Source organism: Microtus oregoni, unplaced genomic scaffold, assembly GCF_018167655.1.
Source record: "Microtus oregoni isolate MIOR12 unplaced genomic scaffold, Mior012 000015F_ref0000493, whole genome shotgun sequence".
Classification (NCBI taxonomy): domain Eukaryota; kingdom Metazoa; phylum Chordata; class Mammalia; order Rodentia; family Cricetidae; genus Microtus; species Microtus oregoni.
The window spans coordinates 12525085-12552741 of NW_024543074.1; the positions used below are offsets into that span (position 1 = coordinate 12525085).

The window sequence follows — 27657 nt, forward strand, 5'->3', positions numbered from 1 at the left end:
ATAACTTTGCCTTGTGAGTTATGTTGCAGTTAGCATTAATAGACCAGTATCTCTGTGATATATTGACTCAGAGTCCTTTGGGTAAACACCCAGGAATTGTATAGCTGGGTCATATGAGACACCTCTGCACTGATTTTCATGGTGACTGAACTAGTTAGCACGTCCACCAGCCATATATAAGGATTCCCTTTTATCCATCTCCTTGCCAGCATCTGTTGTGATTTGTATTCCTGGTGACTGGTATTCTGACTGAGGTAAAATAGAACGTCAATGTGGTTTTGATTTGCATTTCTCAAATGTCTAGAAAGAAGAAACTTATATATATATATATATATATATATATATATATATATATATTCATTGGCCATTTCATCTTTTGAGAACTGACTGTTCATTTTCCTTAGCTCACCTATTGGCTGGGTTTTTTTATTTGTTATTATTTAATTTTTTTTAGTTCTTTGTATATTCTACATAAATTAATCCTTTGTTGGATATATAGCTAGTAAAGACTTTACTCCTGTTATGTAGGCTTTTTTATTTGATTGTTTTCTTTGCTATACAGAAGGATTTTAATCTGATACGGTCTTAATTGTTGATTGTTAAACTTTCTTTTTATTTTGTTTTGAGATAGTCTTCTGTAGTCCAGGCTCACTCACCTCACGGTGTAGCCCGGACTGGCCTTAGAGTCTGTCTCAGCCTCTGGAATCCTGGTTCCTGGTGTGCACCACCACACCTGCTCTGCGGGCTTGAACTTTGGTCTTCGTGCTTTCATACAAGAAAAAAAACCTGCCTAAATTGGTTGCTTCAGGAGGCCATAGACTGCTGAAATACACATATTTATGAATTTGAGTAAAATCTACTGTCTTTCATGTGGGGTGGTGGTATTTATAGTTCTAGTGCATTTTTGTCAAAACATTTATTTCTTCAGAAACTACTTACAAAACTAACAAAATGGAGCTGGAGAGATGACTCAGCATTTAAGAGCACGTCCTGTTCTTCCAGAACACCAGAGTTCAGTCTCCAGCACCCCCACTTTTGGTAGCGCACAACCACCTATATCTCTGGTGCTCCCTCTGGCCTCTGCAGGGACACACACACACACACACACACAAATGAAAATTTAGAAATGTCTAAAATCTCATAAATGATTACTGTTACCCAGGGGCTACTTATTAATAATAACATTGGGAGGAGATAGAAAACTGAAAAATAATGTAAAGTTGAAAATTGTGACGAAACTTTTTCAATATGAGATATAATCCTTTGGATATGAATAATTAGTTAACAGTAAAATAATAATAATAATGTTTTAATAAATCCACGCAGCATCTGACCCTGGAGGGTTGCACACCTTCTCAACTATAATAAACAGGTTACTTATTTATGACTGATCAAGTTGAGGAAAACAATGAAAAAGCCAAATATTTAGATGTTGGCCAACAGTTCTTACTATTCTAAGCCATGACTAGAAGACATGCTAAGTGGGCTTTCAATCTTCATCCTTAGACAAAGTAGCTAGCCTCTCACTTCTGTTTACACACTCTTCCAAAATTATACATACACCAGTTTATTATGGATTGGGAGTGAATGATTTACACTTCTTCCAGATAGCGTAGCTGGTTATAGTTTTCTATTTGGGGGAAGGTTTGTAAAATGTATTTGAAAGGTTATGGTAGATGATCTAACCACACTTGAGCTCAGTTTATAGCATTTACTTGCTGTCAAAACTTAGAAAAAACATTCACAGCTAACATCCATAATGCAAAATGTCTGTCTCATTAGGCACTGAAGAAGCATGGGTCGACAGGTATAATGTCATTTGTCTGTGTAGCTGATGTGAGTGTGGGCATGACCTCCCAAACAGATGAAAGAGTAATTTCTCTGACAGTTACTGGATGGCAGAGCTTGCCTTGGGCCTTCTGCTGCTTCGATGGAAACTGTCTGTTTAGAAAGCATGCCTGGGGAAGGAGGATGTTTATAAGGATGAGCAGGTAAAAGTGAAAGGCTGTCTTCTGACATTTCAGCTAATCCCTTCCAGCCTTTGCTTTACTTAGCATTTCGACTGTTTGCTGGCAGGAGAAACTGCCTTTTTCACATATGCTGTGTGTCATTTTAAATTGGGCATTGGTTTTCATGCTTGATGATCATTAGACATTTGATGAAATTCTAGACCATTTTTCATTTAGTTTTCTGTACTTTTCCTATATAGGAAAGTACAGCACGACAGACTTGGCTGACCTAATTACGTTAGTTAGGGTCGTTCAGAAAAGCTGTACAAGTGTTCAGCTCGGTGCCTTTCATTGCGTAAGAGAGCTTGCTCTGAATTTGATCCAAATCCTAGCACTACTTCAGTTTTTTTGTTCCTAATTTTCTCATCTTTAACATGAAGTGCTGTCTTCCTTGTACAACTGTTAGGTGACTTGTGTGCGATTGTCTGTTGTTATCGCTCAGTCATTGCACTGTGCATGGATTGTTATAGAAACTCACTGAATGCTGTTAGTTTATACTAAGAACTTTGACTCCCAGATTTTCCAATTTTGAGTATCTATTTCTTAATGTCAATTTTTATTTCAATTTTTTTCTCTTTACATTTTTGTTTGTTTGAGACAGGATATTGTTATGCTGCCAGGTTGTCCTCCAACTCCTAGGCCACCCTATTCCTAGTCATCCTACTGCTGCAACCCCCCGCTTGGATTTCAGGTGTGCCGGCTGTACCTGGCTTACCATTGTCTTTTACTTACTGTTTAGAAGTTTAACCTAAGCTAAGTCAAGTTCACCTTTTTCCTCAAACATACTTACCTTCTCTGGGTACCTATTGTACTTCTCTCTAGCTGGAACGCTATAGGACATTTGGCATTTTCCTTCACTTCTAGTTGGTGACTCCAGTCTTGTATGTTGACATTGTGTTTCAGACTGGACCTCTTTCTCTTCCTTTACTTCTCCAGGGCAGGCCCTCACTATTTTTATACCACATTCATGGATTATCTTCCTTTCTCAACTTTCCTCACTTCCATATACTCTAGTCAACATAGTATCTTTTTCTTTTTACTCCAAGATGGTATTTCTCTGTGTAAAAGCCTGACCTGTCCTGGAACTAGCTCTTGTAGGCCATGCTGACCTCGAACTCTCAGAGATCCGCCTATCTCTGCCTCCCGAGTGCTGGGATTAAAGGCATGTGCCATCACTGCCTGGCTGACATTAACATCTTCACATCTTTGTTTGGTAGCTGTTTGTGTGTGGTGTCTTTTCTGTTTATTACCTTTGCATCCCTATTACCTAGCATAATGGCTTACACCCAGCCCAAACTGCATATGTTACGCTGAATTCAGTGTTTCAGCCTCCTCAATTCTCCTGCACTATTTCAGTTCTCATACTTTAAATGGTCTTTTTTATTGCATTTCTGCAGCATCCTTAAGAGCTACTTCAGACTAGCTCCTTTTTTCCCCACTCAATTAGTATAAACATTCTGAGATTGTAATACAGTCGGCCACCTGTCAGCATCTGTGGTAGATTGATTCCAGAAAACAGGGAGAAAAGAACATGCGCAGATGCTAAGTTCCTTAATAGTATAGTGTTGGATCCTACCTATGCCTGTTCTCCTGTGTACTTTAAATCATCTCTAAATTATTCACAATACCTAGTACACTGTAAATGCTCTATAGTTGTTTTACTGCAGGACTAGGGAAGAATGACGAAAGGCTGTATGTCTTCAGGATAGCCCAGGGTGCTTTTGCTTTGCTCTAGATATTTCCCATCAGTGGTTGGTTGACTTCACTTAGGACCTATCAGCATGGAGAGACAACTGTCCACTAGAATATTTTGAACTTGAATAGTTTTAAAGAAGAACTTCTTTGTTGTGTAAAAAAGCAGTTCATTCTTGGGCTGACATCAGTATTAAGCAGCAGAGGCTTATGAGGCACATGGCAGAGAGTGTTAATAGTACTAGGAATTGAACCAAGAGCCTCGCACATGCCAGCTAAGCACCCCACACTGAGCTGCCCTCTGCCAGCCCTTGGTGTATTATAGTCAATGCATCAGTACTATTTTAACTCTGGTTTGCTTGGACTGTCACTGAATGCTTCTATATGCATAGATTCTCTTACACAAGTGTCTTTTTTGGTGTGCACGTATGTAATTTGCTCTTTGGTGTGCTTTGCTGCTGATTGCCTCTTCTGGTCACACACTCGTGCTTCTGCCTTTCACTCTCAGCCGCTAAACCCATTCGGTGAAATCCTTTATGTTACTTTATTTTTCAGTTATACCATTCCCATTTGAATTTGTAAAATGTCTACCTCCAGGGTTAAGGTGATGGTGCATTGGGTAAGATGCTTGTTCTGCAAGCAGGGGGACCTGAGTTTGAATCTCCAGGATCCATCTAAAAAGCGGGGCATGGACACAGATGCCTGTAATCTCAGCATTGGGGGGTTGAAACAGGCAGATCCCTTGCCTAAATGGCAAGCTTCACTTCAGTCAGAGACCCTATCACAATGATGCATAGAGTAATAGAGGAGACTCTTGAAGTCTTGCTGTGGTCTGTGGATATGGGCGTGCAAACCTATATGTTCATGTTTGCAACATATACACCATATACACACATACATGACGCGGCCTGGATGCCAAGACTGGCAGGGGGTCCTGGGATTGAGACACCGAGTCTTCTCTTCAAGTGGAAGAACAGCAACCTTTATTTTGTCCTGACCTAAAGCCTTTTATATCTCTACTGTTTCTGTGGAAAACCACCGGCCAGAAAGAACACAAACATTCTTGTCAATTACAGACCATAAGGAAGTTCCACTGTCAGCCGGGGAGTGAGGGCAGCTGGATCACAACACATACACACACATACATTTTAAAATAAAATAATTTTTCACTTCTCTGCCAAGATTATCTAGAGTTTATTCATTAAAATATCATTTTTAAAAAAGATTTACTTCTGTGTGTGTGTGTGTGTGTGTGTGTGTGTGTATTTGTGAGTATGCATGCCCAGGCGTGCATTCCTGTGTAGGTTTATTTGAACCACTTGTATGCAGGTGCTGCTGGAGTCAGAGGGGGTCAGATCTCCTGCAATTGGACTTATAGGAAGTTGTGAGCCACCTGATGTGGGTGCTGGAAGCTGAGCCCAGGTTCTCTGGAAGAACAGTAAGTGCTTTTAACCACTGAGCCACCATCCTCCCAAACTATGTGTTTTTATGTTACTTAAATAGGTTTTCAATGTTTACTTTAAAGTCCTTGACTCTGCCCTGGTGCTTTTCCACTGCTGTTGACTGCTATATTTCCCCTTCCCTAATGTGTGTCATGTTCTGTTAGTCAGTTTTTTGTTTTGTTTTCCGAGACAGGGTTTCCCTGTAGCTTTTGGAGCCTGTCCTGGAACTCGTTGTATAGACCAGGCTGGCCTCGAACTCCCAGACATCTTCCTGCCTCTGCCTCCCTAGTGCTGGGATTAAAGGCATGCACCACCACTGCCCAACTTGTTAGTAAATTTTAATTGTATACTAGACATTATAGATAGTATATTATAGAGATTTTAAGTCCTATTCTCTAATGTGGGATATTGATTTTTGTTTTTATAGGCAATTTAATTAGCATCTGATCATCATGAACTTGTGTGAATGTGGTATAATGATTTGTTACTGAGTTCTCAGAAAAATACTCGATCTTTAAACTGTCTTGGGCCTTGTCCATTTGATTTAAGTCTTTGGGGTTGATTTAGAATGGGCATTACTTTGAATAGTCTTTATTGCTAACATGGCAAATGGCATTTTTGATGTATCAGATGGCTGTCAGGGGTTAAACCTGTAATTACAGCTATCACCAGTCTGGCAATTACAGCACCCCCAAGTGTTCTTTGACCATTCATGTGTCTTTCCTATTCTTAGCCTGAGCTAGGTGCTGTCTGGCAAGCCATGTGTGAGTCACCCTGAACACTCACTACCAGACCTTTAACTAGGAGCTGGCAAGATTGTTCAGCTGGTTAAGGCTTCCCCCGTGACCTTTGTTTTGTAGGCTTGCTCAAGTTGGGATGGTCTTTCCCTTATTGGAATTATAAATAATTTTCTTAAGAATATAAGTTTTTTAAAGTGCCTTAAATATATCTGTGTTTTAAATGATACAAGGAGATACAACTCTATTACACGTTTCCTTGCTTTTCCAAAAGTTGTCCCTAACAGTATTTAATAGTTTATCCTTTTCCCACTGATTTAAAATTCCCCCTTCTGCCAAATAAACAGTGATCTGTATCCAGATTCTGTTCTGTAATCTAGTGTTTGATTTATTAGGTCCTGTGTTGGTAGATCAGCACCACAGTGTTTAAATGAGTGTTTGTTTAAAGATCTAACTGAACACATCAGTCACTATTGCATACGTTTTTTACTATTAACTTTGGGGTTATTTTATCCCATATAATAAAACTTTCCTAGCATTTTAACTTAGAAATTAATGTTGCCAGTTGGTGTTGGCACACGCCTTTAATCCCAGGGCTTGTGGCAGCCAAGGGCAGACGGATCTCTGAATTTGAGGCCAGCCTGGTCTACAGAGTGAGTTCAGGACAGCCAGAGCTACACAGAGAAACCTTGTCTTGGGGGGGAAACAGAAAGAAATGAGTGTGTTGTTGATGATGTGCAGTGGGGTAAAAGCTCTGGACTCTGGCAATGTGAAACTTGTACACTGCAGAAATCTGTCTTCTTTCAAGCCCCTAATGATACACGAACCAAGTCTGAATTGCTATTCTATAAAGACTTACTTAAACACTTAATAACTCTTCTAACTAGAGTATCTGCATTTGCAGGTAAGAAGAATTAAAGTGGCAGAGTTACCCATCACCCTGTGCAGGTGACTGTAAAACATGCAAATGGTGTGCGAGGTGGGCAAGACACTGGCAGGGCTTCATAATGGAAGCATATTAAACAGTTCTCTTAGTGTACAGGCAAAGTTTTCCTCAAATTTTAATAGAAAACTCAGTTTCCAGGGAATAACACACCAGATATGCCCACCTGCTTACAAGAACTAGAAAAGCAAATGTCACAATGAAACACTGTTTTTAGATACCCAACACTGTGCCTTCAGCCACAGCACCTTGGAGACAGAGGCAGGTCAATCTCCATGAGTTCCAGGGCAACCAAGGCTACCCAGAGAAACCCTGTCTAGACGAGTCCCGCAGTACCAGGCCGCAGCACAGAGTGCAGGAAAAATAGAGCCAGAGCCTAGTAATCTCACTGCTGTGAAAGGTTTCATTGCAGTGAGAATTTGCAAGGCACAGTACCAGAGAGGATGGAACCGTGCAGGGAGAAAGCGTCGCGTATCTGCAAAGGAACCACCTTGAACCATTAAATGAATAGCGATTAGCACAGACATGAGTGGACCCTCCTGAAGTCAGGGAAGGAGTAGGCAGGCAACTCCTCAACCTTATAATGCTGGGATTGCTTTGTGCTCTCGCTAGCCATGGGGTAGAGGGCAGCTCTTAATACATGGGGCATTGGTCATAAAAAAGTTTCTCTTTTTTTTTCTTGAAATAAATTTTAGCCCTAGACTGCACGCTGCTCTGGAGCTGTTCTTGTTGCTTTTGAAAACAAGCCTAAAGGGTCAGCTGGTTCCAAGTCACCTATCTCAACCTAGGAAAACATAGCACTACTGAAATTACTGTGGCAAAAGCAAACAACCATTGGTTACTAGTCACCGTGTCTAGGACCCAATCATAAATTAGCAGACGCTTTGGTGTATTATCACCATGTCTAATATCTAATGAAAAATTAGCAGACCCTTTGGTGTACTGTCACCGTGTCTAGGATCCAATCAGAAATTAGCAGACTACAGAGAAAAATACAGCCTCTAGTGTAGGGAAAATGTATCACTAGAAGCAAAACCATAAATGACATGGTAAAGTCAGCAGATAAGGACATTAAAATATCTTATGTTTTATGTTTCATATAGTCAAAAAAGATGGAGAAAAGCCTGACCATATAAAAAGAAAAATTAAAAAAAAATTTTTTAGATGCTTCCATGCCATATCCAGATATGGGAAAATGTATTGTGATAAAAATGTACTGGGCCAGTTAGATGCCATCTGTAAAGTTAAAGTCCAGGAAGAGTGAGTGTGGAAGCAGAATTATAGTAACGGTTAGAAGTTTTCCAAATGTAAAGGAAACCATAAAGCCACTGGTCCTCTAGGCCTGCACTCATGCAGAAGATACAGACAGGTGCACCGCCATTCCCTACAAAGTCAGGAAAAAACAAGACGACATACAGAGGACAAGAACAGTAGCAGACCTCTCTCTAAACCCGCGCCAGTCAGAATAATTTAGTGCTACCGTGACACACTGAAAGAAAAGCATGTCAGCTTGGAATTCTTCCCTCAAAAATGAAGATGTCATTCTAATCCCAGTACTCGAGGCTAAGGCAAAAAAAGATGGAGTTGAGGCAGCCTTGGCTACCTGTTGAAGGACCTTATGTCATTAACCCCCACCCCTCCAGGAAGGCTGCCTAAAATTTCTCTCTCTCTCTCTCTCTCTCTCTCTCTCTCTCTCTCTCTCTCTCTCGTCAGAGTCTCACAGAGTAATCTGATTGACTAGGAGCTCACAGTCTGCCCCTGCCACCCTAGTGCTGGGATTAAAGATGTGTGCTGCCACTCAGGGGCAGAATCCTTTTGAGAATAATCTAGCAGACACATAAATTTTCTCCTGGCATCTTCACCCACATGACATTCTGCTTTGTTGTGATTTGGAAACCTGAATCAATAGATGAGAACAAGAAGTGCCAGAAACTACTAAGCTGTGAGAAAATAATTACATGGTAGAAAAAAAGGATATTTATTACCAGGAAGGTGAAAATTTGAGTAAAGCTCATATATTAATATTCCGGTGCTTGTTTCTGAATTTGAAGTATGTACCATAGTAATATAGCTTGTTAACATTGGGGGAAATTTAGTACAAAGCATATGAAATTTCTGTACTGTTTTTTGCTTTGATATAAACCAAAACATATCCTAAAATTTAAAAATAGTTTAAATATATGGTATTGTTTAAAAGCATAAGAAGAATGTGTTATGGTTTTTTGTTTTTATTTTTTAAGAAAGAAAGCAAACTCTTTTCATTTTACATAGCAATCCCAGTTCTCACTTCCTCACCCACCCAACCCATATATGTGTGTGTGTGTGTATACACATATATATGTATATATAGTATTTGTAAAATTAAAATGGCATAAAACACATGAAAAGAAAAATTGTAGTATGTTCTTATGCCATTTGTGAAGTGGCATCATACTATTTTAGGTGAATTGTGTTGTTAAGATGTGTGTTGTAAACTCTAGAGCAATCCCTAAAGGACAAAAGTGGAAACACCAGAGGCTGGAGAAATGGCTCAGGAGTTTCTTCCAGAGGACCTGGGTTCTGTTCCCAGCACTGACATGGTGTTTTACAACCATCTGTAACTCTAGTTCCAGGACTGAATGCCTTCTTATGGCCTCTGAGGATACTACAATCATCTACATAAAATAAAAAATAAATGGAAGCAGCTTTGTTTTCAAATGTTCATTGCAATGTGTCATTGGTCTAGTTTGAAGACTCTGGCTTCTGCTATACCATTGGTACTGGCCCTCACTGAGGCTCCCCTCGGATATCCTGCTGTTACCCTGAGTCATGGAGATCATGCAACTTTGATTCTGCAGGATCAACCCCTTCATGTGCTCCAGCAGGTGGGGTAGATTTGGGGGTAGACCAGCTCAAAACCCTGGATGTGGGCTTGAATGGTAGCCGGCTAGCTCTCCTATACCCGTGCCAGCTAGGCCAGCTCTCTCGAAATGCCCAGGAGAGGGGCAGGGCCAGCTCTCCCATGCTCACAGCATCCAGGCCAGCTCTCCAGCAGCCCTGGTGAAGGGTGGGACCAACTCGCCATGACACTTGAACATCGACACAGACTCCTACTCTAGTAGGGCTATGGTCCCAGACATGGTGGTTGAGCCTAGACATCTCTTTTTCTCCCATCTCTCCTTTACACACTGGGTCATTATAATGGCAGGGCCTGTGGCCTCTCGAGAAAATTTTTTTTTATAAAAAAAATTGAATTGTAGATGAGACAGTAGGAAAAAATGGTAATATGGTAATCTTAAACCTGATTTTAACAATAACTTTATTGAATATAAAATGGATAACTATTCCATTCAAAAAGCAAGGATCATGAAACTGGAAAAAACAAAGTGAGGTAGTGTGTGTGTATGTGTGTGTGTGTGTGTGTGTGTGTGAGAGAGAGAGAGAGAGAGAGTGTGTGTGTGTGTGAGTGTGTGTGTGTGTGAGAGAGAGAGAGTGTGTGTGAGTGTGTGTGTGTGTGTGTGTGTGACTGTTCTATTGATGTGAAGAGATCGTGACCTTTTAAAAAGAAACATTTAACTGGGGGCTTACTTGTAGTTTCAGAGGCTTATTAGTCCATTATCATCATGGCAGCCGCCATGATACTGGAGAAGTAGCTGAGAGTTACATCCTGATCCTCAAGCGTGGTACGGGCTTTTGAAACCTCAGAGCCCACCCGTAGTGATATAGTTCCTCCAACAAGGCCATACCTCCTGATCCTTCTAAACCTTTCAAATAGTTCCACTCCCTGGTGAGAAAGCATTCAAATATGAACCTTACAGGAGCTATTCTTAATCAAACCACACATACACATTTCACATATAAATAAATGGAAGACGTATGTGTTACATTTACTTTAATATGAATTCCCAAATATGCTGTGTAGTCAGTATAGACAAAAATGAGTGCAGAATGTCTAAGAACATTTACTTAAAATTTCAGAAAAGGCAACACAAGCAAGTCTGTGGCTGCCACAGCCAGGAGTTTAGGAAGACAATCGACTGAGAAGATACCAGTGTTGGAAATGATTCGTATTGTAATTACCTGATGCTTGCAGGCTGTGCATTTGTTAGGACTTACTTTACGCACTGAGAACGTGTGGATTTTGTGGTGTGGAAATGCTCTCACACAAATAATTAGATTCCTGAGAGCTGTGAGGAAATGAGGAAGAATGATTAGGACTTGAATGAGCTGAAAAAACTCTTACTCTACATACTTACTCTACATAAAATTTTAAATGTTAGATATTCATATGATGTTTAAAATAAGCTTTACTTATCCACTACTTTTTTATGTTTAAACTATTAGGTTGAACTAAAGCGACAATATAATGACCACCACTCAAAACTGAGAGGCCTTTTGCCTGGCCGTCAGTGGTATGAAATTCAAGCATACAGAGCCTTAAACCAGGCTCTTGGCAGGTGAGTAAAGTCAATTACAGTGTTACAGTTTTGCCTGTGCCCAAGAAGAAACAATAATGTTTGCCACTTTTAAAAATCAGTGTGGAAAGCTAGGCAGTAGTGGTGCATGCCTTCGATCCTAGCACTCAGGAGGCAGAAGCAGGTGGATCTCTGAGTTCCAGGACAGCCAGGGCTACACAGAGAAATCCTGTCTCAAAAAGGAAAAAAAAAAATGGATGTGGTAAAATTTTATTTAGTTTGAACTCCAGGAAAGTATGTTTTTCATAGATGTCAGAGGGTGAGTTGAGAACTGGGGCATGCACTTACCAGTTGTTATTACTAACACTACCATCGTTATTCCAAGCTGTGGGATAACTTTTTAAGTTGTCATCTCAGAAATAATTTTTTAAATTTAATTTTAAGTTTTTGTTGTTCTCTTCAATTACATTGTTGAGCTGTTGTTATCTTGCTGTCTTTTCTGTCTGACATCCCATTTTCCTTGCCCCCCAAATACACTGCCTGTTTTTCTTGAGCATTTCGTTCTCACTGCCTGTTTCTGTTTGAAGTATAATATTCAGCTAATAGTTTTTAGAAAATCTTGAATATATATTTTTAAATTCTTGACTTTTATTTGTTATACTTATTTTTAGAAAATTAAGTATTCTTACCTTCATTGATTTTTATATTAATATAAGTAACACATTGAGCTTCAAGAAAACTTGTGACGTACAAATTTGTTATGATTTATAAACTCCACATATTAGCACGTTTGGTTCTTCAGTTGATAATACCAATAGCAATGCAAGTTGGAACCTCATAATTTAATTTTCTGGTTTTGTTTTCAAACTGGTTAATCTGAAAGTAAATTACCTGGCTAAGGTCAGATAGTTATTAAATGACCATTGGCCCCACCTACACTTTTAAAACCAGAGGCTTGCTTTCCATCTATGTTTCCTGCCTCTGTCCACTAATATTTTCACCATGAAGCCTTCCATATTCTGTCGTGCCTTTCTGCCTTGGAACATGAGCTTCCATGCCATTCATACAGCATAGTAGTAGTTACAACCTGTGAAGTCATGTCCTATGTGGATGCCTTCCATCTTTTCGCCTAGAGCTGTTTAGACCCTAGTAAACCCAGGAGATTGTGTATATGATCTCTATTGTAGCATGTGTTTTATCATCAGGTAATAGCGTGTTTATATATTTGTGTCCCTTCCCATACAAGTATATACTTGCATCCTCAGCAACTTCCTGTGTCTCAGCTTGGCATTCATGCTTCAGAATTGCTTGGCAAATGGTGGAAAATGTAAGCTTTGCTGCATTGTCACGTTCTACATTGTCAGCTAACTTCTATAGCTTCAAAACGTGTTTTTTCAAAGTTCCACAGAAGTCATGCGTTTGAAGTATCAACACACAGTGCTGTGCCTTTGGTATTTTATTGATTGTATTGTCGCTTATTGATTTTTCAGGGACATTGTCAGCAAAGGGAAATTTGTCGCAAAGAACTTTTTTATAATAAAGTTTTTAATGAAAAAATAACAATGAAATGAATGTTTTTTATTATGAGTGCTAATTGATATAAAGGTGTTTATAGTCAGGCAGTGGTGGCGCATGCCTTTAATCCCAGCAGTTGGGAGTCAGGCAGTAGAATCTCTGTGAGTTCAAGGCCAGCCTGCTCTACAGAACGAGTACCAGGACAGGCTACAAAGGTACACACAGAGAGAAACCCTGTCTCAACAAAACAAAAACAAAAGCAAAAAAAAATTATTATAATTTGAAGCACTCTTATGAAAGACACATGCAGAAAACTGAAGTAAACAGAAGCCAATCAATTGTTTTAATGTCTTGCAGGCATGTGGGTGAGTGGTGTGGAGTATGTATGGGTTATTGGGGTGGGAAATCCTTCTGTATATGTGTTGCTTTTATTGATTAATAAAGAAGCTCTTGGGCCCATGACAGGACAGAATAGAGATAGACAGGAAAACTAAACTGAATGCTGGGAGAAAGTAGGCAGAGTCAAGGAGATGCTATGTAGCCATTGAAGGAGACAGACGCCTGGGACCCTAACCAGTAAACCACGAGCCTCGTGGTAAAATATAAAATAATAGGAATGGGTTGATTTAAGATGTAAGAGTTAGTTAATAAGAAGCCTAAGCTATTGGCCAAATAATGTTGTGATTAACACAATTTCTGTGTGATTATTTCTGGTCTGGACGGCCAGGAACAAACAAGCAGTCTCTGCCTACAGGTTATTTCTCTGAATGTGGCACTTAAAGTTTGCCAGACGGATGAGCCAGAGAACCCCAGGATCTACCTGGTTCTTCACCTCAGCACTGGGATGCAGGAGTATGCTATCACCTTGGCTTTTCTGTAGGTTCTGGGGATCTGAATTTAGGATCTCATGCTTGCCCCATAAGTTTACTTACCCAGCCCCTCATTGTCATCTTTTTTAAAGACTGCATGGGCATTATAATTATCTGGAGTAGTAAGGTCTGTGGAATATAATAACAGCCTTCAGAAGCACACCAGATGGTTTTACAGCCAAGACACAAGAGTTTTTTCACCATCTGCTTCACTTGTAGTATGATATCATTTCTCAAGTAAGCATGATTCATTTGAGCAAGGCAGTAAAAACAATGGAAAAGGAAAAGGTGGACCCTTTTTTTCTCTTTAATGTTTTATTAATTTAAATGCCTCTCTACCAAAACCCACTTTAAATGCAAAGTGTACCCAAAATAGATTTCCCTGACTTCCTATTGATTTTCAACACCCTTCTGTAATAATGACAGTATATAACTGCTCTGCCTTACGTTATGTGATCTGTTGTCCTGGAAACTACCTTACTATAAAATAATGTCCTAGAAAAATGTCATATGAAATTAAAAAGTTTAAACTGTAAAAGTTGAACATATAATTGTTGCCGCTGCCTTAAAATCCCATCTCAGCGAAGAAGTAAAAACGCCACACTCCAGAGAGAGAAGAGAAGGAACGGCAGACAGAGATGTCGTCACGTTTTTAATACTGGAAACCAGTTGAGTGACTAAATGACTTAACAGGCGAATTGGGCACAGTAATCACAGCTGATACACCATTTTTTTAAACTATCCCTCTGGAAATCTTGCTTTATTTTCAGTGTTTTCTACACACTTTATTTTCCACTTTTTTGTAGGTGTATTCGACACAAAAATGATTGGGGAGCTCTTATTCTAGTGGATGATCGTTTTAATAGCAATCGAGATCGCTATACATCTGGTAAGATTCTCAGTTCAGAGTAAAAATTGCTAATAGACTTTGTTTTTCCTTAGTGATAAAAGCCACATGAGATCAACCTATTTGTGCAATATAATTGTGTCTAATATAATGCTGCCGTCAACATTATTTTACATTAGGTCTGTAGAACTTATAGTCTTAGTACCTGAAACTTTACACTGATGAGCCATCAGTTCTCCATTTTGTCCTCCCCCATACAGTGGCAACCGCTGTTTCCCCTTGAGTTCAGCAACTTCGATGATGCCTGCAAAGTTGAGTCATGCAGTGTCTGGCCTTCTGTGACTGTTGTGTTTCACTTAGTATGCTATCCTTAAGGTTAATCCATCTTGAAATACCCAACAGGACTTCCTTATTGTCTGTAGCTGAATAATGCAGTCTGTGCAGGGTGTATTTCTCTGTTCATCTCCAAGTGGGTATTTTGGTTGTTTCTGCTTGTTGGATCCTGGGGACTACAGTGAACATGGTGGCTGGACAGTTTATCATATTTAAGAATGAAGCCACTGAATCATATGCAAGTTCTAGGCCAGCAGATATTTATGAAGATCAATCTTTTGAAGGTATCCCCTTATTTTTTTTCTTCTATGGTTTGTACACAAACCTGGCAACCTGGAGCACACTGCACAGCCTGCAGGCAGCTCAGCAGACTGGAGAATGTCTTTTCCAGCTGGCTCAGTTGGTCTGAACCTCTTCTGTGCTCATTGGCTGGGCCCTGCCTCTTGGTACTTGGCTGGCTTGAGTACTTTCCAGCAGTTCTTACTGCTACGTCTTAAGGAAGATGGAGGCTGGCATATCTGGTTCAGAAACCTTTGCGCTTCTAGGGTAGAGAGAATGTTTAGGACAGTGCTTCTCCAGTGTAGTTGGACTTTCTTTGGACCACCGGCTTCTAAACAATGATAGAGACTTCTTAAATATGAAAGCTTGGCCTTGGCTTACGCTTGTTCCACACTAGCTCTTAAAACTTAATCCTTTTACATTAGTCTACGTTCCGCCACGTGGCGCGCTGTCTCCCTTCCCTACAATACATCGCTAAAGTAGATCCGACTTCCTCAGCATCCTTCCTCTCAGAGTCTTCGCCTGAGTGCCTCTCTCCCCAGAAATCCCAACTATCCTCTTCTGCATAGTTCTGGCCATTCAGCTCTTTATTAAACCGTTCAGAAGGTACTTTAGACAGACAAGGAGAGACAGAAACATCTACACACAGTATGATCAAATATTCTGCCACACTCAGCCTTCCTAGTGTTTCAACCCTTTAATACAGTTTCTCATGGTGACCTCCAGCCATTATTTTGCTGCTACTTCATAACTGTATTTTTGCTCCTCTTATAAATCATAATGTAAATTATATTTTCCAATGCTCTATGGAAAGGTCATTCAACCCCACCCCCCTAGGAGTCGCAACCACAGGTTGAGAACCGTTACTTTAGAAGACACTGTATCTTAATGGGCTTCCCTCCAAGATGGACAGTTTGATCTCCAAGGAAATTGCTACACAGCACTTGCCACGCTACTCAACGTTTGCTTTTATGTGTGTGTACACATGTTATACTTGTGCATGCATGTGCATGTGTGTATATATGTGTGTATGTGTGTGTGATGCAGTCATGTGTGAATGTGGGCAAACACATGATGTGGTGCACAGGTAGAGGTTAAAATACACCCTCAGATGGCTGTCCTCATCTTAGACCTTGTTTGAAACAAGGTATCTGTCGTTTTCTCATTGTGTGTTCCAGGTCAGGAACCAAGGGCTCCAGGGAATTCTCCCATCTCTGCCTCCCATTACCCCTGTAGGAGCGCTGGGGTTACTCATCCAGCTTTTACATGGGTTCTGGGGAGTCAGACTCCATTTCTCACTGTTGAATGGCAAGTGTTTACCCGCTAAGCCATCTCCCCAGCCCCAACACTTACTTTTCTGTCACCAACGCTTGTGTTAAAATCACAAATTACCCTTTTAAAGTCATAAATCTACCTATATATTTTATACTGATTATTATTTTTTGTATACTTTTATCTTTTAGATTCTGTGCCAAAATTAAAAGTGATTTGTAAGACTTGGATGTAGCTCAGTGGTCAAATGCTTCTCTGCTTACATGGGTCCTGGTTCAGTCCTCAGCCCTGGAAAATGGGGAGGGGTCGTTACTGCATTTGCACATTTGATAACTGTCTATACAGTTTCTTTATTAGCCAGCTGTGTTTTCATGAGCTTCTGTGCTCCCTTTTCTAGCGATCATGAACTCCCTCCGCCTTTGTTAATCTGAGAAAGTCTATCTCACCTGCATTTTTGATGGACAGTTTTACCAGGCATTCCTAGTTAGTAGTTTCGGGCTTTTCTCTTCAGGGCTTTGGATATATCATCTCATTCCCTGGAAGCCTATGAAATTTCTCCTGAGAAATCCATTGACAGTCTTTGGAAGTGTCCTTGCCTATGATGGATTGCTTGCTGCTTGCTGCTTTTAAATTTTATTTTCTTTATTCTTAGTTTGATTATAATCTATCTTTTGTTTTAATTTATTGCTTTTTAAAGATTGAGCCTTGTCTACCTTGGCTCTCCAAATACTGGGATTACAAGCATTTTGCATCACTAAACTTTTTGTTTTGAGATAGGGTCTAACTCTGCAGCCCTGGCTGACCTAGAACTCCTTGTGTAGACCAGGCTGGCCTCAAATTCGCAGAGGTTCACTCACCCACCTCTGCATCCAGAGTGCTCTCAGAAGGGCATGCACCTGTCTTTATTCTGTGTCTTTGAGGGCATCATGAAGTTTAGACTGGCTTTAAACTTGTTCTGTAGCCAAGATTAGTCTCAAATTCCTGATCCTCCTTTCACCTCTCTATAAATAAGCTTCCTAACTGCTTCATCTTTTCTAGGAGTCCCAAAATAGACCGTTATGCCTAATAGTTGTCCCATAGTTCCGTTAGGCTTGCTTCACTTTATTATTATTATTATTTTTTTTTATTATTATTATTATTATTATTATTATTATTATTCCTCTAACGGTGTTTCAGATCATCTTAGACTCTGCTAAGGTTTTCCTCTGCTTGATCAAATCTGCTCCTGAGCCCCTCTAGTGAGTGAACGTTTCGGCTCCAGAATTTGGTTCTTTCTTGTTTTTTCATTCTTTATCTCTTTGATGATTAATTCTCACACTCTTTCTCTTGTATCTCCCTCCTCCCCTCTTCTGCTGTCATTCTTTTTGCAGTTACCTCATTCCTATGATGGGGCTGTGTCCCCTGTGTCTTTGTAACGTTGTATTGGTCTCTACACACATTTGATGAAAGTCACCTCTGTCTCGGAAGTCTTTACTACAGCACCTTCGCATAGAAACACCTTCACTTGCCAGCCCTGCTAGGCGGCTGGCAGCCCCTCTGATCTTCTGTGTGGATCTAATGTCTTTGCATGCTCAGTGTGGATACCTAATTAGATGGCGGCCTTGCCAGTTTCTCTCTTTGCCCCTTTTCTCCCTAGAGATCAGAACCTGCTGTGCATGCTGTCTGTCTGTTGTTGTGAGGCCTCTTACACAGCGGCCTGCTCCCCATCCGGCTCTCTTGTTCTCAGCAGCCCCAGGCATTGGAGGATGAGCCATACAATGTCAGTGCTCCCAAGTGGCTGAGAGTCCAGTCCTAGGCAGTTCACTGGGAAACTGGCACCCTTTCCTCACTATTCTTCTCTGTGCTGAAGCGCTACTGAGCTGGAGCAGCCTCTGTCCTGTCCTGTGGTTCTGGACCAGCAGCCTGCGGCCAGCACTGCAAGACGAGCGGACAGAAGCAAATGCTGCTTCAGAACCTTGGGCCTACTCTCCAGTCTCCTTCCCAGGGACTACTCTCCTAGCCTGTGGCACTGTTCCGAGACAGGGACTGTGGTGAGAAGGTGCCACACATTTTCCTGCCTGCTCTGATGCAATTGGTTTAGCCTGGGTTCCAGAACTTTTTTACTTGTCTCTGGATTTCTCATAAAGGGGTTTGGGCCATGAATTATTGGATCCATGTTTCTATAGGAGGAACATGGGATCTGGGGTTTCCTGTTCTGCCATCATAATTTTTTTATATTTTTTATAGCTTCTATTTTTATGACTTGTGTGTGTTGTGTGGAGTGTGTATGTGTACATGGGGCTACAAATGCATGTGTGTGCATGTACTTGGATGTCAACCTCAGGTTTGGTTCCTCAAGAGCCGTCAGCTTGTTTGCTGAAACAGGATCTCACTGGTTAGGCCAGGCTGGCCGGCCACAGGTCCCAGGGATCTGCCTGTTCCACTTCCTCAGCAGTGGGATTACACGTGTGCACCACCACTCCCAGATTTTAACGTGAGTTCTAAGGAGCAGATTCAAGTCTCCGTATTTGTCAAGAAGCACTGTATTGACTAAACCATCTCTCTAGACCTCTATGGCTTCATTGTTAATAATGAAGAATTTGAGAATTTGAATCATGAGATCAAACATGGACCGTTTCCACTAACTGAAAAGTTAGTCTTTGAATTGTCATGTGTTTGTGAAAAGTCTTTATGAATGAGAAATTTTTTTAGTCATCGACTATTAAATTATTGCTTTTCAGTTTTATAGGATGTGGTACATAATTTAATAATGTAGCAATATTTTGTTTACCATTGTCAAAGAAAAAGGTCTTTCTCAAAAATTAATTTTTCAAAAAATACTAAGGTTTTCACTCATGTAAGTGCATCTTTTGACTGCCTGACTGATTTGTTTTCGAGTTTGCTGTTACATTTATTTGCTTGTTTCTTTATGTTTCCATTCTTCTGGGCTTTATTTAAAGAACGAGGGAGATGACTCAGTTGGTCAGTCTTTTCATGCAGACATTAGGGCCAGAGTTCATACCTCCAGCACCCACATAAAAGCCAGGTGTGGGGAGCACTTCTGTAACTCCTGGGCTGCAGGGAAGGGAGGCAGGTAGCTTGCTGGAGCTCCCTAGAGCTCACTGGAGTTTGCTGGCCAGGTGGTGTAGCCAAACTGTCAAGCTTCTACTTCGAGGAGAAATCCTGTCTCAAAATAAAGTGGAGAATAATTGAAGAAGGTGCCTAACTTCAATCTCCAGCATCCACACATAGGCAAACACAAGGATGTGCACACACATAAACAATATGCATACATACAAAATAAAGTTCATGTTAGTCAAAGCAGTGTTTCCTAAAAGGAAATAGAGTGCAGGTGGCCAGAAAGGTGCGTAGACGGCCGTCTAACAGGTGGTCCGTGCCCATGGTTTGCATCCACTGTGACAGTCTTCAGTCAGTGCCGGAAATATGCTCGCTGTCACGGGGCTCTTGGCATTTAAAGCAGAGTATATTGCTCTGAGGGTTTTTTCCCCCCTACTTTTGTTGTGTCTAAACAAAGCAGCACCTCAGATCAAGCAGTAACTAAAAGCAAAAATACTAAGTACTAGTGTTTAGTCAGTAGGTGGAGCTCAGACCCTGCCGAGTGTTCAAAGACTGCCAATGACGTCTTGTGCTAAAAAGACTTCCTTTGTTTATGAAAAGGTCAAAATGAAGAAATGATAGCACTAAAATTTTTCAGTTTTAGAGAATTTCACATTTCCATTTGATACGCTCATTTTTCAAAACAAAGTTAATGTTAGTGTTTTTCTTAAAAAATAAAAACTCAAATTTTTATTTTATAACTCAGATTTATTAATGTTTTAGAATCAAATATTTTCCAATTTCTTATTTTTTTAATTTTTGGATATTTATAAATTATGAAGTGTTTTCTTTGGTAATACTAACATGATGCATTAAATTTATTTTAATTTATTTTAATGACAAATTTTTGTTGAAATTACAGTGTAATAATTTAGGTTATGTGAAACCCCGTTTTATCATCTTTAAGCGTATAATGCCTTGGTGACTTTTTGAGCTGCTAGTTGCGGGGCTGGGAGGCAGCTCAGTGGGTAAAATGCTTACTGCCCAAACTTGAGGGCCCAAGTGCAGATTCTCAGCACATACGTGAAAGCCGCCTGAGGGTGCATACATTTGTGATATCAGAAATGCAGGGAAGGAGAAAAAACAGATCTTGGGGACTTGCTTGGCCAACCATTGTAACCAAAACTCTGAGTTCTAGGTTCACTGAGGAGAGATCTTGTCTCCAAAAAGTATGGTGGAAAATAATACAGGAAGACACCCAGCATCGGCCTCTGACCTTCATGAGCTCACAAGCCACGCTCACACGTTTACCATGCACGCATACACACAAATAAGTGAATAATTTTAAAAAGCACAATTGTTTCAAAAAACAATGCCAGTTTTTTGCAGCATTATCTAGGGATATTTGTTCTATGATAATCCGGGTATTTTTTAAAATCTAAATATTTTTTATTTTAGTTTAAACTAACTATACTACAAAACACCGTAAGCTCTTACTAAGGTTCTTTTTATATAGTTTCATGCACCCTTTCAGCATGTCCCTGATCAAATCATAATCTCTTGTGTTCATTAATGTGTAAATAAGTAACCATTTGAATAGACATGATTTTCTCCAGGAAAGTGTTGCATCTTCCACTCCCAGAGTAGTTTAAGGAATGAGTAGAAGAAGGGACAAAATTTAAACAAAACAAAACAAAACAAAAAAACTGAGACTGAATCTTGAGTTTATTTTTGGAACAGGAGGCAAATTTAGATTTATAACATGGAATTCTGTGTTCTTTATAGTTTCTTGCCCTGCATGGTATTGCTATGCATATTTTGAGGTATTTTAAATTTTTTGTTTTATTCATTATTATTGTATAGGAGCATGTATGATGTAGCAGGAGTGCCCTTGGGCAAGTATAGAGGTCAGAGGACAACTTGGAAGTTACTTTTCTCCTTCCACCCTTGCATGGGTTTCAGGAGCTGAACTCAGGCTTGCACGGCACATACACCCTTGACTTATATTACTTGCCCAATTTTGAGGAATTTTGATAAAACTAAATTTATAGACGCTTCTGACTTGCAGCGGTTCACCGTTCCCGCGCTGTGAAGGCAGCACACATTCAGCAGAAACCGCACTGCAGAGCGGTTTGCTCTTTGCCTAGCTGGTGATCGGGTGTCTGAGATGCTGGCAGCAGCAGGAACTGCACCCCCAGTGTGTCCAGTGATCACAGCAGCAAGCATGTGGTGCTCTCGGCTCCCTGTGTGGCTAAGCTCTGCTGGGGTGGGTTAGGCACACTGCCTGCATTTTCAGCTTGCTAAGTATTTTGAAACTAATGATGCATTTTCAGGCCATAATCCCTTCATAGCTCATATACATGCAAATGTATATTTTTATATATTCAAATATATAAAAGATTGAAAACTATTCCTTATGTTCAAATGCAAATTAGGTTGCTTCACTAGAAACAATAAAGTTAATCTTAATGCATAAATATTTTGGTTACTAAGTAACCAGTTTCTCACTTGGCTCGGCTGTTTTTTAGGACTCTCTAAATGGGTGAGGCAGCAGATCCAGCACCACTCAACCTTTGCAAGTGCCCTGGAGTCCCTGACTGAGTTTTCTAAAAGGCACCAGAAAGTTACTAACCGATCCAAAAAAGACAAAGAATGTATAAAAGACAGGGAGTCTACCGTGAAAGCGGCCTGTTTGGAGGATAGCTCTCTGACAAGAGTGTCAAAAGCAAGTCCTCTATCACCAGAAAATTCTAGGAAAGAAGAAGCGAAAGTGTGTGTCCAGGAGCTGCAACATCCCCGGATGGCTGCTAAAAACCCTTCAGTGCCGAGTCACGGCGTCTCCAGAAGGAAGAAAAGTATGTTGAATTCTTCCCACTTACCTATTCATGATGTAATAGGGCAATGATAATGATTTGGGTACAGATTAACTTCCTGAAATATGTTATATTCATATTTATGAATATAGCATATTCATAAGATAATACAGCATGTTTGATGAGGACAGACTTTTGTTAAAATACCAAAGTGTGTTTTTTGCTTTTCCATTAACTTTGCCACTTAGCTAACATTGTAATTGTGAGCAAGCCACTTGGCCTTTTACATTATAATAGAGCCGGGCGGTGGTGGGCACACCTTTAATCCCAGCACTCGGGAGGCAGAGGCAGGCGGATCTCTGGGAGTTCGAGACCAGCCTGGTCTACAAGAGCTAGTTCCAGGACAGGCTCCAAAGCCACAGAGAAACCCTGTCTCGAAAAAAATATATATATAAAGGAAGGAAGAAAGAAAGAAAGAAATTATAATAGAAAATGTGAATAACCTTCCTGCCCAACCTTCTAGGTTGAATTGTAAAACTCAAATAAGATAATAAATATAGCATTGTAAGATGCTATAGAAGTGGTAGACGTTGTTGTAAAGGCTTTATAAAAGTTGAGCTAAACTGGGTATCATGATGCATACCTGGAACCCCATAATCCAACACTGGGTATCACGGTGCATACCTGGAACCCCATAATCCATCACACTGGAGGCAGAGGTGAGAGAATCAGGAATTCCAGGCCAGGACTGCTAAGATGGCTCAGCGGGTAAAGGTACTTGCTGTCACGTGTGACAACCTGGAAAGAATAAACTTACTCCTGCAAGGTGTCCCTATGAGCTCCGCGTGCATGCCTGATGTGCACACCCCATCACCATACACACAATAAATAAATGTCAGATTTTAGACAGGAATAGTAATACAAAAGTATTAAATTAAAAAAAAAAAAAAGAAAGAAAGAACTCAAGGCCAGCCAGCCTTAACTGCATCAAGCCTCTGTAATTGAAAGGTCCCTGGGATATGAATCATTTGTTTTAAATGATAAAAAATCCTGTCTTGGGCTGGAGAGATGGCTTAGAGGTTAAGAGCACTGCCTGCTCTTCCAAAGGTCCTGAGTTCAATTCCCAGCAACCATATGGCGGCTCACAATGAGATCTGGTGCCCTCTTCTGACATGCAGACAGAACACTGTATACATAATAAATAAATAAATCTTAAAAAAAAAAAAAACCTTGTCTTCAAGTGTTAGAAATCATGGACGTATCAGGAATTGAACCCTGGCCCATCCTGTTGGCTTGTTTTATGTTTAAAGTTCAAGGCAACTAGGTCCTATTTATTTTTTTATATAATCCAAAAGCAACAAAGTTGAGCAATTGTATTTTTATCCTAGAATAGCTAGCCTACTTGAATAGTTGAAGCAGACATAATATGGACCATAAAATCTAAAATATTTGCCATCTGGCCTGTAACAGGAAAAAAATGCCAGATTCTGAAGATTGGGTATAATTTTAATAATCAGTGTAGCTTAAACATCCCCATTCTCAAATATTTTATGCTATGTGCTTTTAAAAAAATGTCAGAGTGACTTCAAGGCTGTTACAGTGGCAATCAGGAAACCCAGGATCCAGTTCCGGTCCTATATGCTGACCAGTTTTATAATTTGAGGAATAACATAATGGTAGCCTTGCAACCCTCAGTGTTCTTGAGAGGGTTAGGCTTTTTCTTGGTCACTAATGAGTGGATTTTTGAGGCAAAGTTCTCTTTTTTCTTTCCCCCCTACAGGGCTGGATCCAGCCTTGCACATGCTGGCCAGCGCTTTACACTGCAGGGCTCCCCAGGCCTGTTCCCTCTCCACTTCATTTCCGCTTCCTGTTTACCCTTCCTCCTCTTGGACAGCATTGTAGTCTTCATAGCATTTATATTTTGGTCATTTGCAAATAGGATTTTAACTCGGGCCAGGAACTACTGGAGTACCACTGTTCCTTTAGAGTTGACATTCTCTCCTCGAAATTCCAAGATGAAAGTTCAGTGTTGCTGTGGGTAGCTGCTATTAAATACTGACTTTAACTGCTGTTAAAGTATTTCTAATTAAAAAACAGCATTTTAACACAACAGTTAATATTACCTAGGAGCACAGAGTTAAGACTGATTTAAGTTTTGTGTTCCCAGGTGATCCAATACTAAGAAAAGAGTCTGTTCAAACAGTGAAAACAGAGAAAAATGTCATTTCCAGATCCTCAAGCCCAACTTTCGGGAAGCAAGCAGAGGCAATCAGCTGGCCTGTCTTTAATTCTCTGAGACGGCACTTCGCTAGTAAAGGAAAGAATTGCACGTCTGCACGTGTGTCATCAGAGAGCCATGCCTCTGGTTCTTCCACCTTCAAAACAGAAGAAACAGAAGATAAAACTGCTTTGCCACCCACGGATAAATATGTGTCCTCCAGCGAAACAGCAAACGCATCATTAGCACCTTGCTCTCAGTCAGAAGTCATGACTCCGTCAATGAAGGTTGGTGCTACTCCCGCCAAGAACCATTCCAAACAACCGCTCTGCTCAGAGAAAGACCTACATCCAGATAGTGAATTGCCTCCAGTAAGTGAAGAGCCCGGGCGTTCCGGCTCAAGTAAAGCTATTGAAACAGAAGCAGAAGACGACTGTCTGTGTTACACACCTGAACTTTTTGATCCTGTTGATACTGATGAAGAAAAGACTGAAGTAGATGAAACCGATAGATCCAGTAATAATTCAGCAGAAGACCTTTTTGAAACTGTAACTGGCTGCAGCCAGAAATGAAAGTCAAAGGTTGCAGAGACACAAAGTTGAGTGGAGTCATTCCGGTGGAAGGAACAGAGCCGACAACTCGTGTACGCGAGTTAGAGCTGGGAAAGCTCGCGTGAGACGTGAGGACCTATAAGCAGTGGTGGGAGGGGCTCCCTGACGTTAGGTAATGCTGTCAGGGTTTTGTTGAGCCTCCCTGTGTAAATAATAATTTGTACTTTGGGTAAATGTTATAATTTTAATTTTTTACATATATTTCCGTTTTAATTCATTAGCAGATTTGTCTATTTTATGCTCAGAAATACAAGTTTTATCCTAGAGTTTTAATAGGAAATCCATACAAAGTACTTTCCTCTAATATTTAGTTTCCTGAGGCACTTCCAGGTTCACACAGTTACTCATATTTTATAGCTCACTTAATGTGGCTTCATACTAATATACAAAGATTAAGCTCAGTTAAATCTAGACACACTTCATCCATATGTTACCGTATATTTTAATGCAAATTCGCAGAAGATGTTTTTAAAAAGCATAGTTTATCTTCAAAAGCTTGCTGTTTCATTAGCCTCCTTAGGTTGGGCATAGCGTATGCAGCTGCTTTCCCAGCGTGTGGAAGACTGAGTCTCTGGGCCTGTTTCAAAGTCTAAAGAAAAAAAATTGTTTAGAACTAGTTTATTAGAATGAAAAAGGAAAGAGTATACATATTTCCTTGAAATTGGGGCATTTTTGTTTGCTAAAACTAAAATATCAGGAACAAAATTATATGCAGTTATAGGATGTCATTTGAAATATTCCAAGTATCAATTGTAAATTTTTAGCTCCCCTGACATCATAGAGAGTGATGTGCCTCAATCTCTGGCCTCCACACACACATGCACAGACCACAACGTGTACACGTACACATGTACACGTATATGAAAATAATACACGGATCCTAGCAGTGCCAGCGATGTGGTACATTCTGGTATAAAGTTTTAATTCTGTAACTATTAAATTTAATAAATAAGCAAATGTTACATATATATGAGTGAATATATGTGCACGTGTACTCATATATAAGACAGTCTCTGAAATAGGCTCCCTTAAAGAACAGGAATCTACTGTGAATTTTGGGGGTGTGCAAGTTTCAGGGAGTGGAACTGTATATGATCAGTATTTATACAGTCCAAAATTACATCCACTGACTTTTCCCCTAAAGAATGGACATTTAGACTTCTTAGGATGCTTTGATGAGAGTCTGGTGCCTGTATGTGTAGCTGGAAATCAAGCCCAGGGCCTTGCATGCTAAGGGGCATTCTAGCATGGAGCTGAATCCAGCCTGAACTGAAACTTTATAAGGCGTTAACTTCTCTGCATGGTTTATTATCAAGTCAAAAATTCCCAGTAGTTATATTTTATGTTCTTTTGAGTAAGTGCATTGTCACATATGCATGTATTTGCTCTCATTTTGATAGCGTTTAGATCTGACTCATGAAATTTAAATCAACAACTTACCAAGGCAGGAATTTATCTGTGAATTTAGAAAGTGATTTCTGCATTGTTTTGGAAAAAACTTTCTCCTATTGTGGATCTTAAATCATAGATGAGTAGTCAGGTCTGAGAGAATGCGTGGAAGAGGACGGAAACATGGCCTCTGCTCCTAGCTGGGCCTCAGACTTGATACTCGCATGGCGTTATTACCCTGCCGTTCATGGAATTCATTTCATTGATAAAATACGGACATTAGGACTATAAAGGCTTGCAAATCCTTTAAGCAATTTAAAGGAATATCTGTTGGTATTTTATTCTGAGTCCATTTTTGTTCCAAAATGCTTAAAATAAAGCATACAGTTGTATAGAAAAGTTCAGCTGTCTTATCTGCACTCTGGGAACATACGGATGTGTGGTGACTTTGAATGCTGAGTATTTATTTTAACTGGTGCAGTTTGAGCATTTTTGATACCTGTAGAGAGTTGCCCTTCTTTTCCTGTTTTTGTTGTTTGGTTGGGTGTTTTGTTTTTGTTTTTGAGACAAGATTTCATGTATTCCATTCCGGCCTTGAACTCCCAGTTCTCCTCTTTCGTCTTCCAGGCTCTGGGTCGAGTGTACGGTATCACACCTGGCTTGAAATCACCTTTAGAGGAATCATTAAACTACACGAAAAACATCAAACAAATCATTTTGCAGTTAGGTACCAACTTAACCACCAATACATGAATTTTTTTCCAAAATCTAACACTCTGCATATTACTAAGTAGTTTTCAGAGATGTTCCACAAGCTCTCAGTATTTCATAAATATTTACAATTTTTTATACAAGGATAGCTTTGTAGTAGATCAAAGGGTCTCCTCGGGTCAGCATTCAGAACAAGATGATCGTCCTGAAAGTAAGCTGCTGGCCCTTTGAGAGTAGGAGATAGAGCATTTTGCTAGTGATAACAAGAGATGCTTTTAGAGTTAAGATTGGAACACAGAAGGACGTGAAAGGAGTACCTGACCCAGAGCAATTAGTCAGGTCGCTGTGCCTCTGCTGTGTCCCCTCCCCCCCCCCCCCCCCCCCCCCCCCCCCCCCCCCCCCCCCCCCCGGCTTCCGCGATGCCTTCCCTCACTCTGGACAAATAAATGGCAATAGTAACTGGTACAGACTCAAAGAAAAATGCTTTGGCTGGTTTATTTTTCCAACTCTTTGAAATACATAGCAGAAATTATCAAGTAATTTGTCT

The 27657-nt window shown here is 40.2% G+C and overlaps 1 protein-coding gene across 2 annotated transcripts in view; it reads left to right on the plus strand.

The window, feature by feature from the left end:
- Brip1 (BRCA1 interacting helicase 1) overlaps positions 1-27278 on the plus strand; it is a 126093-nt gene extending 98815 nt beyond the window's left edge. For both annotated transcript variants that reach the window (XM_041665562.1, XM_041665563.1), the window contains 4 exons: positions 11147-11259; positions 14408-14490; positions 21897-22223; positions 24349-27278. In XM_041665562.1, coding sequence (XP_041521496.1) covers positions 11147-11259; positions 14408-14490; positions 21897-22223; positions 24349-24971 — 1146 coding nt within the window. In that variant the 3' untranslated portion in view covers positions 24972-27278. The remainder of the gene's footprint in view (positions 1-11146; positions 11260-14407; positions 14491-21896; positions 22224-24348) is intronic.
- The last annotated feature ends 379 nt before the right edge of the window (positions 27279-27657 follow it).